This window comes from Psammomys obesus, unplaced genomic scaffold (assembly GCF_907164565.1).
Source record: "Psammomys obesus unplaced genomic scaffold, mPsaObe1.curated_primary_1811, whole genome shotgun sequence".
Classification (NCBI taxonomy): domain Eukaryota; kingdom Metazoa; phylum Chordata; class Mammalia; order Rodentia; family Muridae; genus Psammomys; species Psammomys obesus.
Genome location: NW_026596040.1, coordinates 35255884 through 35274106, shown reverse-complemented (window position 1 = coordinate 35274106; position 18223 = coordinate 35255884). Strand labels below are relative to the sequence as shown.

Sequence of the window (18223 nt, the reverse complement as noted above, 5' to 3'; positions counted from 1 at the left end):
TCTCCTGTTTTAGGGCTTTGATTTGTGTTCTTTCAATCTCATGGTCAACAGAGACTTGTGTCTTCGGGTTAAAAATCCATTTCCTGTGATGAGTTGCTATGAAGAAGGGTGTAAAATCTCCTAAGAGCCTGCGGTCATGCACTGAGGGCCTGCACTTGCCTGCAGTCGCTCACACTAACTACTGCCGGTTGTTCTGAGGGGTCAGCGCACCCCCAGTGAAAACTCCCAGGAGCCTCTTGGGGGACAGTATCTTCCCCGCACTCGCCTGGCCGAGACCAGGCCTCGGTGCGCACCTGCTCCGCCCTAGCCCACCTCGTGCCTCTGGCACCGCCTTGGTTTCCTGCAGACTTGAATTCACTACCACGCCAATGACCTCCAAGGTCAGGAGCACAGCTAACCCTGGTCTGTGCGTTAGAAACGTCACCGAAATCGCTGTCGCCGGTGCCTTCCACGGTATTTCCTCCTTAATGCAAACAATGTCCATCCCGACCCAGGCCGGGGGCAGAGGAATGGCCTGCACCCGACACCTCCTCTTGCCCGCAGAGCCCAGGAACCGAAGCTCGGCCCGGGGGCATCCAGGGCGCTGGGCTCACCTCGTAGCAGCGCCATGGTGAAGCTGGGTTATTCCGCGGGGCTCTCTCCGCGACACTGGGCCACTAGCCCTAGACCAGCCCTAAGAGTGTGGGCGGCGCCTCGCGAGGCCGCGCCCCTGCCCTTTCCCCTACTTCTCCCAGCTCCCAGCCCCGCCGGTGCCACGGTCAAGGTTACCCCACTCTGCGCCAAGTGTGTCCCGCGCCCCTCCCCTGGGAATTCGGGGGCGACCTCCGCCGCACACCCCCATCTGTCCTAGCGCAGGCTTTTAGAAGCCCCGCCCCGCCCCCCAGCTCTCCAGGCGCGGGCACCGCGGGATAAGATTGGCGCGGAGACCCCAGCAGCACCCCCTCCTTTACAGGGAAGGGGAAGAGGGCGGGGCCCCTGGGGAGGGCGGGACCGGCAGCAGGGGGCGGGGCTGGAGGCCGCGCTCGGCGATTGGCTGCTTCTGCTCCTGCGCAGTCCTTTGGCGGAGGCCTGGGCTCGGGCTAAGGGGTTTGTTCTAGATGGGGCGTCTGGAGAAGGGAGGTGGGGTATGCGGCAGAGCAGGGTGCGCCTGGGTCCTTGACCAAGCCCCTAGTGAGCCCGAGGTATTTTCCTTATATGATCAGGCCTGTCGTGGCCAGCACTGCTGGTCTGGAGCCTGAGAGGATTATAAAAACGTGGCAGGTGATGGGGCCAGGGGACCGGGCGCGGGGAGCGGAGGGGTGAGGGACGGAGGGGGAGGCGAGGCTTGGGGGAGGGGACAGCTTTAGGGCTCTCCACGCCGCTGGCTGTAAGCCCTGCCGATGATGACGAGACCACTGCGCAATCTGAGTTCTGGGAACCAGGTGATGGAGTGTGCTGCGAACACTGAGGCCAGGCGAGCCGGAGGCGGCCTGGGCAGAGCGGGGAGATCAAGGGAGCTGGGGCCCCGAGCCTGGGCTGAGTGTGGGAACAGGGCGTGGGCGGTGCTGTTGCTTTCTATTAACTCCTCAACGACTGTCCGCCCTTAATCCAGCTTTGTATATACTTTGCTGACAACCTTTAAGTAGGGACTGTCTGTTTAATCTTTTTAATCTTTTTTTTTTTCCCCCTCTCCCGTTTCGAAACAGGGTTTCCTGCTGTCGTGAAACTCGACCTGTAAGCTAGGCTAGGAACTGTGAGATCCGCCTAAATGCTGGTATTAAAGGCGTGTTCACCAAGCCCGGCTTTTAACCTAACCATTTTCGGGGAAATTTTTCAGGAATACAGAAATGTGCGAAGATTCGTGCTGTTTCATGTCTGCTCATTAAAACCTTATTTTAAAAAGCTGATGTTTCCTTCACCCCGTGAACACTTCAGCACACACGTTTACAGTTCACTTAGGAATTTTCACGAAGTCACATGACTTGCCCAGAGCTCGAGCTAGGTGAACAACTGTCTCTGCTCTTGCATGCATCCCTCTATTTCACTTGCCCTCCAAGGCACCACCGAAAGGGACTTCCATGGTTACTGTTGACTGTAATTATAAATGTTGTGAATGGGCCCTGATAAAATCAGAGTGAAAAGTTAACATAAATTCAGACAGGTATGTGTAAGAATATCAATAGTTTCAGTATCAGAAAAGAAATTGAGATGTTCCCTTAATCAAATGATCAGCCTTAGAATCACCACAGACTTTGTTAACTCACTTATGTAGGATACCACCTCCAAATGACCTGAATATAATCACAGCAAGACAAGCCCCAAATTAATAATCATGGAGGAGACTTGCTTTTGAAGGTTTGGTTTTGTTTGTAGTTAAAGGGTGAAGAATTGGTATCTGCAACTAAAAGTCATGCAGGAAAAAAAAATGCATATAAACAGCAAGAAGGAAAACAAATGGCAAAAATGTTACTGAGGAGTGAAAAAGTGTGTGTTATGCTGTGTTTTCCTATTTTTTTTTTTGACACTTAACATTCTCACAAAGAAGAGGAAAAGTCTCCTCAACTAAATTACAAAATCACTTAAAGTATTCTCTTAAGTAGTTAAACAGTTATTTAGGCAGGTATACCTGTAACACTACGCCTTTCAAAGTATAACTTAGGGCTCTAGACTGGGACATCTGAGATAGCGTTATTATTCTACTCTTAAAAGGTTTAGCCTTTCATGTTTTTAGAAATGCAGTGTTATCTCTTTCTGTAGTTAATTTTAGAAGGAAGATGTAATGTTAATGTAAAATTGGAAATTAGCCAGTCAATTGTAAATCTGTAAGATTCTACTGTGAGCTGTGACAAACTCCTGTAATGCCAGCACTCTGGGAGGCAGAGGCAGGCCTGGTCTACAAAGTGAGTTAAGGAGAGCCAAGATTTTCCAAGAAACCCTGTCTTGGGGGAAAAAAAAAGATTTTATCAGGGTCTCAGAACTGTCCAGCTTCGGTCCTTTCCCACACTGAGTCATTTTTCCATGCTTAACAGTTTTCCTTCTTTTCCTGTAATATTCACCATTGGTAGAAGTTACAGTGCTGGCAGCTGAGGAGAGCAGGTGAAGTCCTGGGTGCTGTAGGTTCTGTAACAAGTGTAAGGACACTGAGCGTGTGACACACGCGTACTCACAGCGCTTGAGAAGCTGAAGATGGTAAATTTATGTCAGCATGGACTACACAAGTCCCTGTGTCAAAAACTAGTGTCTGTGCACTAGGTAGAGCTGTGCACATGTGTACAGTCAGTCTGCTTTGGCAAGAACTTACAAGGCAGATATTAGCGTGGCTGTGTGTGTGGGGTTTGTTTATTTATTTATTTTTTACTTACAGGAAATATCTGCTCTTCAGGAAATTCAAGTTGTCAGACAACGATAAACTATAGATGTGAAGTGATAGAAATGGATTTGAACCTGTTTTAATGAGTTCCAGCAGCTGTGAGGTATTGTCTTAGGTTTGGGTTGAAAGCGTTTTTCTCGATTTGTTTGTGAGCTGTTTGCAAGTTTTTTTGTTTTTTTAACAAGCCTTTTTAAAAATGTCATGTAGCGGTACAGCTTAGAGCAGATCTTGATACATCCTTGAGTACAGGTTTACCCTGTGAAGCAATGATGTTGATGGAAGAAGACAGCGTTGTTTAGATGTCTTTCAGTCAGGTCCCCAAACACACGTGTAGTTAAAGCTTGTGCTAGGAGGGAAAGTATACACTGAAGGCACACCCCAGGGAATTGACTTATCTCAGTAAGAAGATGTAAAGGATTTGTGTTTGATTAGGGTTCAGAGAGGCAGGAGTTCCTGTCTGGAGGGGCAATCAGTAAGTACTAGTACAAGGCCAGCCAGTTACACAGTGAGCCCTTGTCTCAAAACAAAAACAGGAACCTAGTCTAAGTATAGTCACGCTGAGACTGCCATGATTGGGCAATGCAGTTTTGTGGGAACACTCGTATACAGTCTCCATGGAAGAAAATGTTGTGTGGTGAGTGAGGGCTGAGCTCTAACAGCTTAGAGCTCGGCTAAAGCCACTTTGTGGAGAAGCTACAGTCTGTCATAGTTGTGATGTTTAGCATTCCATGGTTTCCATTTGTCTGTGGTTAGACAAATGAAGTCACCTTATTTCAGCTCATTTCATCCGTCACAGTTGGTGTTGGCATTTTATAAGATCAGGCATCTATCTGGTAGGGCCAACCACTTGGGCTTTAGCCACTTCTCAGGTTTGGAGTTGCATCCCCTACCCAGCCCCAGCCACTGGCTGCTAAGAGTATCATGTGTAAAGCACAGCTTGACATATAAAATGTCAAGGTCCAGCTCAGGACAGGGTGAAGACTTTCTTAGAGTGTGTCCGACTCTCAGTTATCATAAAAGAGTCTGTCCCTTGGTTGGAATCTGGGGTCAAAGACTTTTCACAAACACTGTGAACATTACTTTTTTTTAAATGCAGAGCGGGAGCCCAAACTCAGAATCCAGTATGTACTATTCATTTCAATAGTTGTTCCTAATGATGAGTGTCTGAGAGCACTACCCATGGAGCTGCTTTGTAAGTTTGGGGAGGGCCGTGAGTTTTTACTAACTCCCGGGCAATTTTGATGGTTTTTCTGAGGTAAGGAGGAGGACCATGTTTCTGTCCAGATGTTTAGTTACCAGTCTATTTTATTCTCTTGATCCATTTTTATGACTCCATGCCAACCTCACATGTCTACCCCACCAGGGAAAGGCTTCCCATATTCTCAGGGAGTTTTTGCTGTTATATTCACATTTTAGAATGGGCTTTTCACATTGAGATCTTGATCTTTATAGGGTGCAGATGACAACATTCTTTTATCAGCAGAAATTATTTACTTCTGAGATCTTAGTTTTACCATCAGCTTAATGCCATCCTCACCACAGTTAAACATACAGTGTGTTTGTTCTGTCTCTGGGCTCTATTCTTTATCGATCTGCCAGCCTTCCTTCTGCCCAAACTGCCTTGAATTCTATAGCTCTAGAGTAATTAATTGTTGATGAACTTTGCTATCTTCTAGAAAAAAAATCCTCTTTCACCCCAATGTATTTGTGGCTGTGTGCTGGCCCCTAGCTTAAACAATTATGCGTAACTGAGTCTGTGTCCCAGGATAGGTTCTCAAGGAAGCATTAAAAATAGAGGCCAGAGGTGGCTCCAGATAAGAGCAGATGCTGTGCAAGCAGGACCACCCAGAGTTCAAATCCACATCACATACAAAAAGCTGGATGCACAGGGTGTGTGCTATAACCCCAGCATTGGGGGGCAGAGATGAGTAGATATTAAAAGCTTGCTCTCTAGCCCAGAGAGTGAGCCTCTGATCCAATGAGAGACCTTGGTGGAATAGGCTAGAGAGTGAGAGAGGTAGATGCTGAACCTTCTCCCCCGAGGGTGTGAACTGGCGTAGGCAGGTGTTTACACACCACGTGGAGGCTAGAGAGGTGGCTCTGGGTGGCTCAGGTTAAAAGTGCTTGCTCAGAAGTCATTAGGACCAGAGTTCAGCTTCCAGCTCACACCTAGCAAGCCAGGTAACACGGCAGACGCAAGCCAGAAGAGTCAGTGGGCCTGTGGACTACCAGCCTAACAGAGAAAACAGAGCCCAGGCTCAAGGATGAAACTGCCTTAAAGACAGGCCGAGTAGTTAAGAACTTGACAGTCTTCTGGATGCCCACACAAGTGCACACACCCACATACGTGTACATACACATAGAAGGATACATATGCATGCACACATAAAAATGATATTAGCCAAGACTTTTAGTCACACTGTCATTTTAAATTTTGTTCAGATTTAGCACACCTCTTTATTCAAAGGTATTTATTTCCACAAAGTTTATCCACAGCTGAGTAATTACAGCAACCATTGCAGGCATTGTTTTTTAGATAACAAAGCTGTAGCTTACACACTTGTCCAAAATGAAAATAGAGTATTTCTTCTGTAGTGTTCGATTTACCCCTGAATACTCTGTGACCTTCCTCAGAGGCAGGCCTTTATTTAAATACCAGTTGATTGCAGATTTTATATCCAAATTCTGGTTCTTTAACCATATGACTTCAGACAGTCGCCTAACTTCACTGGTTGAGTGCCTTTGTTAGAATGTATTTGTTACAGTGTGTGTAAGTGCAGACATATGTGCCACGGACACGTGAAGTCAAAAGAGCTTTCATGGTGGTCCCTGGGGATTGAACTCAGGTTGGCAAGCACTTTTACCTACTGAACCATCTTGCCTGCCCCAAATCTTACTTTAGAAAAACAAATTTTAGTTTCTAATGATGTTCGTAAGAAAAAAACAAACTTGTTTGTCATTGGCAATAACTTCTAATTTCCTACACTCTGTTGTTATTACAAACAAAATTGAAAATCCCAACCATTCTATTTTACCAATAAAGACTCAGGAGCCAGATCCCGGGGTGAAAACCTGCTAGCTCAGGCAGGCAGCGAAAGGCAGCTGACCTTCCTTCTCAGCTCAGGTGCAGATGAAAAAAAACTAAAAGGCTCACTAGATCAACTGACAGCTCAGGAGGAAAAAGGCCAAAAAACCCAAGGCCAACGGCTTTTGCTAGTTCAAAGCCCCAAAACTCAGGGAGCTGAGTAGCTGAAGCCAAAGCCAGAGCTTAAGCTGAAAGCTCTTCTCCATGCTGACTTAAATACCCCTCAACTCAAAGTCCCTCCACCTCTTGACCTAGGGTTAACTTTATTAAATCCTGTGTACAGAAAGCTCTTGGATTAAAGGTGTGTGATAGGGTTCAACCACACCAAACAAGAAACAGGGTTTTAGAGTTCACAATTTTGGGATTCATAATGGGATCAAATAAATATCCTGCAATACTCTAATTCTGTAATTACGGCAACAATGCTTAAAAAAGGAAATTTTGGTTATTTGACTCAGGGAGCAAGCTAACTTTAAAATGCTACCACATTTAGCAGCCACTTACTCAAAGTGGTCAAGTGTCTGAGAAGCATTTAGTTTATGGGAAGAACTGGATTCTAGTTTGTTGCCACAATCCTCAATGAATTCATTAGAGGCCCAATGGTTCAATCAGTGGTAATTTTAGGGACACACACCCTCTAACCTCCTATTCTTTTTTTGCTTTGTTTTTGTAAAAGTCTTTAACATTTTCCTGAAGAAAAATCAGGGGAAGCAACTCCTGTGACGTGTTCCACGGAAATGGGGGAGAGCCGGCCATCGGGGCTGACCTGCCAATAGGTACCACCCCTGGAGCAGCAGCTGGGGCGGCCTGGTGAGAATGTCTGATTCACTAACAACTCATTTATTTGGAAGCACGCCCATTGCTATAGGGAGGTGGCCAGCGCCCATGTGATAATCCTTAAAACACAAATGTTAGATTTATGACTGTTAACTAGTCTTTAAGGTGTTTGTTTCACGAGATGAATCAGAAGCCCACAGGACGCCACGCTGGACATCAAGTTCTCCCCACTGCCTCTTCTTTGGGGGTGAAATGGGTAAGTCGGTTATTTCAGCAACTGCTAAAGGCACATGATGGAACTGTAACTACCCAGAAGCAGAGATACTTAGTAAAGAGTTCAAACTTGTGTTTCTTTTATTTGAAAGATCGTATTGCAGGCTGGAGAGATGGCTCAGCTGTTAAAGCTAGGCTCACAGCCATAAAAAAAGATCATATTGATTTCATGAAGCTGGGAAGTGTTTAAAATTAGCTTTAAAGGGAGAAGAGGCTGAGAGGGGCTCAAGGGGAGAGTAGTGTTCTCTTATTATGCCTGAGGACCTGGGTTCAATGCCAGCATTGGGTTGGGGCAAGGTACACTTTTAGCCTCCGAGTATGAAGTGAAGCAAGGAAGATGGACACTCCACAGCCACTGTTTTTGTGGTATTGAGTACAGCTCTGGTGGGTACTCTTGTCTTGTGGTAGAGTCTGAAGCTATTTCTTCTTAGTTACCCCTCCCTTAATTTGTCTAATTACTAAGCTTTTATTTAGTGACCAAGAGGTAACATGAATTGTACTCCAAGGTTGGGCGGATGATGGTTTCAGACTATGTGTAAGGACGGTCTGCTGTCCTTAACAATGGCTTCTTAAAAATGCTTAGGAAGACATTTTTCTTGAGGGTTCTCGAGGGTTAATGATAGTTTTTAAATGACTCAATTTTGAACACTAAAGTGCACTAAAAGGCAAATTATATTCATATACAACTTTAGAGAGGTAGCCACAATCCAGTTGTTTTTAACTGGCTTTCCAAGTAGTTTGCATTTGGGGGTTGAAAGGTTCCATGCAGATGTTGGGGGCTGAAACTGAGACTGGTGGGAGGGGCCGTTCTTGGAGACAGACAACCCAAGAACATCACTGGACACAAGGGATGATGAAGATAACGGTGCATTTGTTGTCAGATTTAGTTTCAAGTCAGGTGCCGTTTCTTGTTCTGGCCCCGGCATGCAAGCAGGACAGGAGACATTGACCCGTAATAGCACAGGATTTCAGGGCTTGGTGTGTGCTGTTTTAAACCGAGTGACATTTGGGGAAGTCTTCTAAAGTATGGAGAAATCTCAGTGTAATAATGAGGCTCCAGTACAATGTAACTGTAACTATAACTGTCATGGAACATCATACTTCTAATAAATGTGAATTATGAAAATGGGTAGGAAGACTACATAGGGCCGCTAACCAAACCTTTGTCCTTGAGCCAGGCAAAGTCCCCAAAAGCAAAACAAAGCAAAATTCTAAGAGCAGCAAACACATAACCCTGCTACATTATTACTGAACATTCTTTCAGACATTTACTTCATAGCAGAGTATTTATACTGATTTTAAAGTTTGAAAAAATGTTGCAGATAACTTGAGAAGGGGGAGTTGGCCTGAGGTATTGCAGTCTCTCAAAGCAGCTTTAAAAAAACTATACATCTTTGGATAACAACCTAATGATCATGCGTTCTTCTTCAGGCTCTTTAGAAAGCTGGGCTCTCGAACTGGAGTTTGTTTCCCTTATGATCTCAGGACCAGGGATCAGAGGCCCTTTCTGAAGGTTCAGCGACATTAAGGAACTGAAGTTTCACTGGCAAAAGTGAGCCACCCTTGCCTACGACTTTTCATACTTCTGTTGTGGTGGAAGCTTTGCTGGTCTCGGGCGTTGACTAGCCCTGGAGACTGCATGTATGTTTAGTGTAATTCTCCCATATACCTGAGACTGTCGCAGGAGCACGAGCATTATCAGGTCATCCAGTTTGTTTAGAAACTACATTCAGCATGTTTGGCCTGGAAGTCAATCATACCAGTGTCCCTTACTCACCGGCCAACAGTGAATGCTTTGGGGAGGATTCTCTGGAGGCACAGGCCTTAGTTTTGTTCTTAAAACATCTCACCACAAGCTCACCCACACCTTTGGTTTATCAGTATATGTCATTTTTATGGTTATTAGTATCATTTGTTGAAAGACCCACAAAGGCAATTTATATCATGTATTTTTAATATTGTCTTAGTTTGGACATTCTCCAGTTATATACAAAGACCAAAGCTAGGCACTTCCACTCTGTAGAACTGGCATTTTTATATGGCGTCTGGAGCTACGAAGTGGCTATTCAGTAGGACGTGTCTTTGTTTAACCTGAAACCAAAGCTTTAACAATCTTCTACATTTCAAGTGTTTTCTGAGCAGCATGTACAAAAACTAATGACAAATGTGCATTGCTTGGTTTAGTTTGGTTCTCTCCACAGGCTCTCTAACTGTGGTCTGATCTACAGTGGGCACCTTCAACAGATCTAGAATTCTCTCGGCTGACAGCATGTGCTTCCCTCTTGCTTGCTTGGAAACATGCATCCTCAGACTTGGTTGAGAAACTCCAGGTTGAGACATGCCGGGATATGAATTGAGTCCATGGTCAGAGAAGATGGATTGAATGGAAACAGGACAGGAAACATGTGTTTGGAGTCTAGCAGGAGCTGCTGGGGATCATTCCTCTCCTGCAGCTGGGCCTGTAGAGGGAGAGCAAGCTCATGTCAGTATTTGGTACAACCCCGAGGCAGCAGTCTCAGTGACTTCACGGAAGTGAGGAGGCACACAGCGGGGAAAGATTTCTAAGTTGATGTGGGAGGAGTGCAGGGTCAGGTGAACATGGGCTTCCTATGTCCCTGAGGGATGGAGTGGAGACAAGCCCTGATTCAGGTTGTTGGAGGTCAGCTGATCAAGCACTTTCCCCATTTTGGCATCGCTTTAATGCTTCCATCTAAGGGAGAAGCTGAAACTATGTCTTAGGTGCAAATTCCATGGAAGACTGTCATGGCATGGTTAATGGAGCAGGTTCTAAAGCAGTGGTTCTCAACCTTCCCAATACTGTGACCTTTATACAGTTCCTCATGTTGTGGTGACCCCAACCATAAAAATATTTTTGCTGCTACTTCATAACTGTAATCTTGCTACTGTTATGAAATGTAATGTAAATATCCCTGTTTTCCGATGGTCTCGGGTGATTCCTGTGAAACCATTCCCAAAGGGGTTGTAACCCACAGGTTGAGAACCACTGTTCCGCTGTTCTAGAGGCTGATAGAGGCTGACTCCCCTCCCTGAACAAATGCCCAGACCTTCCTGCGTCTTACTTTTGGCATCTTCAGAATGGAATATTGTGGAAAGTGCGTAGGCAGCCAGTCTAGGGATCAGCCCCTCCCCTGAAGCAGGTACCGAATTTGAAAGAGTGATGTTAACTATTTCAGAACTCCTGCTTAGAGATTCATTCTTTGATGAGAAGGGAGAGAGGCTGGTCTTTGTGAGCATGTCTTTGTGAGCCTGCTTCTATGCCCATTCCTCAGCTTCCGGTATAGCTGTGCTGAGAGAAGCCCACAATCCTGGAATAGCTGGGTAGTGCCAGGGAAAGCAGCAGGGGTCTGACTTCTAAAAACCTGAGATTGTGCCCTTTGGTTCATCTGGTGGATCCAGCATGGATACTTGTCTCAGGGTCCAGAGCTTTGTCTCAGTGGCATCAATTAGAATGTCTAAAAGGACAAATCCTCTTCCCCTCTGCTTGAAGTCAGATGTTTTAAGAAAAAAACAATAACCGAAATGAAATTCACCGAAGGAGTTCCACAACAGGCTTAGGCAGGTGGACAGGAGACTCAGTGTGCTAGAAGATAATAGAGTTGAAGTGATCAAGTCTAAGTGCAAGTGTGGTGCTACACATCCTGTAATCCCAGCACTTAGGAAGTGGAGGCAAGAGAATCAGGGTTCAAAGTCATTCTCAGCTACTTAGCAAGTTTGAGGTCAATCTGGACTATGCAAGACCCTGACTGAAAAGAGACAGACAACAAACAGAGCGTGAGGGTCCAGGAAGCAAAGTATCTATATGCATACTATAGATGTTCCAAAAAGAAATGAAGGAAAGAGACAGAAAAATATTTAAATAAAACTAAACCATTCCAAATCCAATTGTCCATAGGTATGAGCACATCCAAGCTCACTGAACTTTAAGCAGGATAAACTCACACACTGAGACTGTCAAAACTCCAAGATGGGGACTCTCAAAAAGAGCAACAGAGAAATGCATTTGTCACAGAGTATCCTGAAATGAGGGTAACAGGTGATTTTTCATCAGATGCAATGGACATTAGGAAGCAATAGGATGGCACACCACAAAGGAAAAAAAATCTGGCAAAATTTCCTTCAAGGACAAAGGAAATTTTGTCATTTCTGGAGACAAAGACATTTTGATAAAAGTTTGAATTCATCGTAAACAATTACAGGTAGAAGCACAATTAGAAACAGAACCTATAGAATAATTCATGTCCAAACTGACGGAACTGCAGGGAGGGCTAGTTCTCCACTTACAGCAGGTTACAGCAGGACCCTTCAATCTCCCATTTTTATGACATAGCACCGTAAGGTGGCATCCGTAAACAGACACAATGGACTCTTTAGGATGGAAGTTAGACTACTTGGGGCATGCCCCTGAAGAGATCCAGGGATCCTAGACCTTGCTGTCTCTTGCTTCTAGGCTGGTACAAACACGTGCCCTCTGCCTGACACACTGTCATTACACACGGAGCTGCAGAGCCAAGGCCGAGTTATGGACTAAAATATCCGAACATGAACCTTTTTCTTGCAAGCTTCATTATCTTAAGTTCTGTGCCACAGTGGCAGAAAGCTAAAGTATATACATACAGATTTCCCCCTGGGGGAAAAGAGGGGAGAGAGAGAGAGAGAGAGAGAGAGCTCCTTTTAAAAGGCTGTGTGGATCAAGAGTCGATAATTTGTTCGATAGTTCAGTCGCTGGCATCTGGCGAATGCTGTATTTGTCTTTGGTATTAACTTTGGAATGCCCTGCTTTGTTCTTCCTACCTGGGAATTAACTATTAACTGTTGAACCATGGACTGCATGCGGGAGCTGTTCTTTTAACTAAGGTCCCTGAACAGCAGTGTAGCCTGGGGGAAGATCCATAAATCCTCATCAGGAAAATACAGGTTATGCCATACCAGCTTGAGGTACAAAAACAGGTTGTTTTTGTTTTGTTTTTTCCTTTTTGGGACAATATTGTTTCAAGTAGTGACAATACCTTAATACAGTATAACATTCTAGAGTTTCATTGTTACCCGACTTTAGGGAAGACGAGGACTATTGTTTGCTCAATACCCACAGCAGCTGGCTTTACCTCTCTAGCACTCAGGGCATCTGGCTCTCTCTCTTAAGCCTTGAAACAGGCTGGGACCTGAAAGCACCAGCAGCCCTTCTCTGTGCTATAGAAGGTGAGCTGCTTGAGTGCAGGGCTGGGAAACAATGGTTTCCCAAGGACCGTGGAACCTCAAATTGCTCACAGTTTGTTCAGTTCTCTAGGAGATGACAAGGCTTTAATATTGAAATGCTTTCATGGCTATGTGAAAATCACACGCGTCTATGCGTTACTATGTAATGCTTCAGTAATTCAGCTCTTTAATCACACGTACCGTGTCCAGCACGCAGGCAGTGGTAGGCCTAATAAGCAGCTTTGGCTGCTGGATATGAGCTCAAGGGTGGTGGGGGTGGAGTGGAGGCGGGGCAAGGGGCTGACTGCTCAACAGTACCTCAGAGCACTGCACGGGAAGAAATAGCTACAGCTGCCAAAAACCAGCTTTTGGCCGTACTTCCTGACAGTACTAACCCTTACTCAGCAGGATGTTCCTCTATGTCCTTCATCCCTCAGGTCTACAGTTCGCTTGACATACATGCCAGTCTCCTTAGGACTGAACTCCCTGTTTTTGCACACAGTGCTATTGCCAGTTTATGGTGACTTCGGGTTCTCCCTCCCACATGGCTCAGGTTCAAATCCAAGAATGACCCCCTAAATCTATACTTTTGCTTGAGATGCTTTTCCAGAAAAATCAGCATGAGTCCGGTATTTCCTGGCCTTTCTTCTGCCTCCCAGTTCCTTTTCTGCATTTAGGAGCTGGCTCTACGCTCATCCCAACCTATGCTCCCACTCAGCCTCCCCCACACACTTGGATGAATCCATGGTGTGGGTGAGTTGGTCTGCTCTGAGGGCTGCATGTTTAGCAGGCCCTGGCATTCCCCATTGCCCTTGAAACAACAGCCACCTTTACTGTGATTTGGCATCTGTTCCTTGACCTCTGGCTTCATATCCACTCAAATACCAGGCTGAAGTTCATTTATCCTTTTCCATGGGTCTTTTCAGAGCCAAGGTACTCTGTCTCAATCTCTAGACTTCTTTTAAGTCTCGGAATAAAACCCCCAGCCTTGCAAGGAGAACAGCATTCTACACCAAATCTCTTGTTTTCTTGGGGCTCTTTAATAGCTCTGATAAATCTGTATTTCTCTAGTCTCCTCTTCTGGTCACGTTCCTCCATTTCCTATCCTTGTTCATGCTGGCCAATACAATGTGTCTGTATTCCCCACATGTAACTGTGGGAGAAATGAGTCCTGCTTTGCGGAGTCACAGTCTGTGATGAGCTCCTGTCAGTCACTGTCCCACAAGAAGGCCCTCCACTGGACCCAGACCTCCCTGGGCTCAGCTTGAGGAAGCTCGTGTTTAGTTAAAAATTCACATCACACGATGTGATCCAAATACATGTGGATCTAAATACATGTCTGCTTGATAGGTTTCTTCTGACAGCACTCTAAGAGAACGTTACTTAGTTCCACATGCGTGGAGTTGATATCAAGCTCTTTTGCTAATTCCACCTGGTGCCTTGATTGGGCAAGGTGTTCCTGGGAAATGAAGCTCTTGAATCTAAAAGTGGAGACCAAAAGATCAGTCTCTCTGTCTGCCTGTGTGTGGTTAGTGCTACTCGTGGATGAAAAGGTTCCCATACGTTTAAGCAGGAGGCCCGTGAATGCCAGGTTTTCTAGCACAGTGTAACCAGCATTAGTAAAGGGTTAAAAACCTGCATCTTCAATGCATCTTTTTGGCTTTTGCCTAGGACTTCATAAAATTAATACTTGAAGACTCACCTGGATTGTCCGTATAAAGGACACTGTCACCCGTTCTTCAAACTCATTCAAGGGAGTGTAAAGGTTTAAAATTTTGACAATCTGTTGGAACGAAAATGAAGTTTAGTACAGAACTAGACAAACTGAAGACAACTTTGAATTTTAACTCTATGACAGCGGTATCTCTTCTAACCCTCTGGTCAGACCCCACAGGCCGTGTGGTCAGGCTGCCATTTATGAGTTTCCACCCATGGCTGCCCCTGCGAGGCTTGAGCCCTCATGGTCCCGATACCCACTATTCACCTACACTTGGTGGCGTGTAGGTGAGTGCAGAAAACTGCTGCCTGGATCCCCCAGACTCTCTTCTGAGGCAACGTCAGGTTCTTCAGGAGAGGGCCAGGGGTCTTAGATGAGAGAGCTAACTGCGCTTAACCACCCTTGCATCGCTTCCTTAAGAAAATTCATTTACACGTGAGATTTCCTTCTTAACCAGACACGGTCTTCATCAGCCTATCAGCTGCTTAGGAGGGAACGCCCCTGCCGCATGCATGGCCAGCTGCAGGTGGTAACTAAACTCATGGAAGTAAACATTTCCTGGGGCTGGGTAGTTTGGAAACTGGGAGAATGTGCAGTTCTTAGGAGTTTGAAGGTTCACTTCCGAAGACAGTGGAGGAGGGAGAGAGGCATGTGCCCTTCGGCTTGCTGAGTTTGGATTGGCTGCAGAGGTATTGGGTGGGAGGAGTATGTGTTTGGTTAGAGTTTGATTTCAATCTCTGGTGGCCGTGGCCCATTTCTAAGAAGCCATGATTGAAGGCAAGATCTGGCACTTACCTCTTTATAGACCAGTCTACAACCAAATTGTAACATAAATACGATTCTGGGGGAGAGGAATTTGAAATAATATTTAAATACCTCAGATTGCTAAGGCTTCATTTAAAGAGATATAAATGGAGTCTGAAAATATGACCGTATGAACATTACAGATTAAATACATAAAGAAAGCAAACAGCTTCATGTTGACAGATTCAGAAAAAGAAATCTCTAGGAAAGAAATTATCTGGAATTGTTTTTAAACAGTTGTGACATGAGGCCGGCAAGATGGCGAAGTGGGTGAGGGCTCTCGCCACCAAGCCTGATTATCTGAGTACCAGAGCCCACATGGCAAAAGAGAGAACCGACTCCTCCCAGTCCACCTCTGTCCTGCAAACACCCATATCATAGCACATGTGAGCATGCACATGTCAATTTTCAAAGTTGTTATCAAGGTTTGTGGTTTTACCACCTTATCTTGTAAGCTTGCACACAAGATCAGAAAGTTACAGGGAAATGGCATAGGGCTTTATAGACCAAAGTGATTTCTGGCTCACTGAGACCATTTTATCAGTGGCAAATCTGAATTGTGTCAACGAGGAAACCCCTGGCAAGAGCAGACTGGAGGGCCAGCATGGTCTTGAATGGCTGTACCTGCTGGGTGCTGAGGGAGGTGCACAGAGAGCAGATGGCCTCGGCATCCTCATGGCTCTTCTTCTTCAGCTGGAGAAGCTGGGCTGCCTGGATCAAAGGTTCCATGGTCTGAACTGCTCCGCTCTGGTGAAGGTTTTTTCCCCGAAGCCACTCTTCAAGCTGACTTATGTTGTACCTTAGCCACAATCAAAAAGGAAGCCGCATTAAGCCTTCGTTCATGGGGGGAAGGGGTTGGCTGCTATATTTTTCAGGTGAGGTGTAACTAGTGCAATCCTTGACCTCGCTTAAATTATTTGGGGTGGTTAAAAGCTTGCAAAATGGGGGTAGGGAGACAGCTCAGTTTCTAAAATGTTTGCCTTGAAGGTAAGAAAGAAGACCTGAGTTTGCTCCCGAGACCCATATTTAAACACACTCCCCAAACCACAAAAACAAACATGGGTGAGGTGGCGCCCCATGTAACCCCAGGGCCGGAAGGTGGAGACAGCCGGCCGAGGCGACTATGGTAAGGTCTAGGCCAGCGAGACCTTGTTTCCTAAAATCGTGGCTATCTGAGCTGTCGTCTAGCCTCTAACATGCTCTCACACACATAGGCACCACTCCTACACACACACAAATGTTAAAAAAAAAACCTCTGCAAAGTGCCCAGCATTCAGTAACCATGTGCTGTGAGAATGAATGCTTAAAATTAGGCAAAGCTCGAACACCGACTGCGTCTACATAGATTAACAGGGAGGAGAGCGTTAAATATGCTGAATTAAAATTCATATTTAACACTTGCAAACGTTGATTATACTTCTGTGACAGCCCTGATAACTCCTAATTCATCCATCTTTCTTGCTGACCTGGCCACATTGCATTAGTCTTTACACTAAAAAGTATTTGAGCATGTCCAGGCTGGTTTGAATATCTTTGTGCTAGTTTCTTTGTGTGGTCACAATCAATCAATAAAAAGCTGATGGATGTGGGTCACATACCAACCAGGACAAGGGCCCTCAGTGGGTTTGGCCTTGGAGACAGCTGTCTGCTCTGAGCCCAGCCTGTGTTAGGCCCTTGGTCTCCGTGTGCAGGCGAGAGTGCCTCGCTCACCTGAGCTGCATGCCTGTGCTCCAAGAGCAGGCATCTTTCCTCAGGAGCAGGTTGTTGAGAGTCACAGCGTTGATCATGTAGAAGAGCTGTTTGAACACCTGCAGGATAATCTCGGGGTCCAAGCCCTGGTCGCACATGACAGTATGGAAAGAGTTCATCTGGCGGATGATGGCCTCCAGGCAGTATGAGTTCTCTCCGTCCACCATGCTGGAGGAGCGCTTCCGGTAGCCAGTTGGCCTCACGCCAGACAGCCCCTGGATACTCTCATTTTCCAACATGGCAGACACTGAAAGGAAGGCGTGGGTAGAAGCTTGTGTGTTTCCCTTAGAACTCTGCAGCAGCACCCCTCAGCCCAATAAGTCATTCAGATATCCACGGTATCAACGTATGCAGGGACTTAATACATTTGGCAAAGGATTTTCGAATCGTGTGGGATCTCCACTGTGCATAAAACAATTGTTACCTAAATTCATTGGGCACTGGACAAAAATAATGGGTATGTACTAGCTGGATTCTGTCCTACCTCTGTCAAGAGTCCAAAGTTTAAGAACTGAGCCAGTCCTGGTGGGGTTTTGACCTAGGCACTGGCTGTTTGACTACTGTTAGGCATTTCTTCAACATCCTCATTAAATGGATTTAACTGTGTACCAGGTGGTGCTTTATGGACAGAACCAGTTCCATTCAGCCAGCAGCCCTATGAGGCACTACCCACTGTACCAATGAGCAAACTGAAGCATAAAGAGGGTAAAAATTTGGCTAGAGGAATGCTGCTAGGAAGTGGCAGGACCAGGGTTTGAACCTAGCTCTTATTCAAGGACTGGTGCAATCAACCATATTATTCCTGAAGTTCTGAAACATCTCCAGCTCAATATATCAGTTCCTTTTCTATGTGGGAAAGGCCTTAAGATAAAACTAGATAGGAGAGAGGATTCGATCAGAAATGTAACCCAAGAGCTAACATTATGGAAATTCACTCAACCTGTCTGTGCGCCAGGAGGGCCTAGAGTTCTGACTTCATGTTCAGCACTCAAGTGCACTCATTGCTCTGTGCAAAGTAAGTAAATACGATTGCCGTGGGCTTCCTGCAGGCTTGACTCACAAGTGCAACACGACTCTTCAATGAATCAAGCACACCACTGGCAAGAACAGATTGTCTGCATTGTGTTTGTCTTCACAACATTATATATAACTTGTGGAAATTATTTTTTTGTGTGTGTGGGAAAATACTATAGGAAAGAGATTAAGGAAAGACACCTCGATATGCTGGCATGGTATTTTTATAGAATGCTGTTAA

General features: G+C 45.6%; 2 protein-coding genes and 2 non-coding genes across 9 annotated transcripts in view; 2 read left to right on the top strand and 2 right to left on the bottom strand.

Annotated features, from left to right (window-relative positions):
• Acaa2 (acetyl-CoA acyltransferase 2) overlaps positions 1-714 on the bottom strand; it is a 28456-nt gene extending 27742 nt beyond the window's left edge. Inside the window, exon 1 of the mRNA XM_055622610.1 lies at positions 594-714. Coding sequence (XP_055478585.1) covers positions 594-609 — 16 coding nt within the window. The 5' untranslated portion in view covers positions 610-714. The remainder of the gene's footprint in view (positions 1-593) is intronic.
• Positions 715-1144: 430 nt separating this feature from the next.
• LOC129688242 (small Cajal body-specific RNA 17) lies at positions 1145-1284 on the top strand. The gene has a single exon (XR_008721892.1). It is a non-coding gene; the product is annotated as a small Cajal body-specific RNA 17 (non-coding RNA).
• An 89-nt stretch (positions 1285-1373) lies between these two features.
• Positions 1374-1452, top strand: LOC129688239 (small Cajal body-specific RNA 18). The gene has a single exon (XR_008721889.1). It is a non-coding gene; the product is annotated as a small Cajal body-specific RNA 18 (non-coding RNA).
• A 7968-nt stretch (positions 1453-9420) lies between these two features.
• Positions 9421-18223, bottom strand: part of Myo5b (myosin VB) — a 298441-nt gene continuing 289638 nt past the window's right edge. For all 6 annotated transcript variants that reach the window (XM_055622523.1, XM_055622526.1, XM_055622525.1 and 3 more), the window contains 4 exons: positions 16930-17215; positions 15844-16018; positions 14401-14481; positions 9421-9943 (listed from right to left, as the gene is read on the bottom strand). In XM_055622523.1, the coding sequence (XP_055478498.1) occupies positions 9791-9943; positions 14401-14481; positions 15844-16018; positions 16930-17215 (695 nt within the window). In that variant the 3' untranslated portion in view covers positions 9421-9790. The remainder of the gene's footprint in view (positions 9944-14400; positions 14482-15843; positions 16019-16929; positions 17216-18223) is intronic.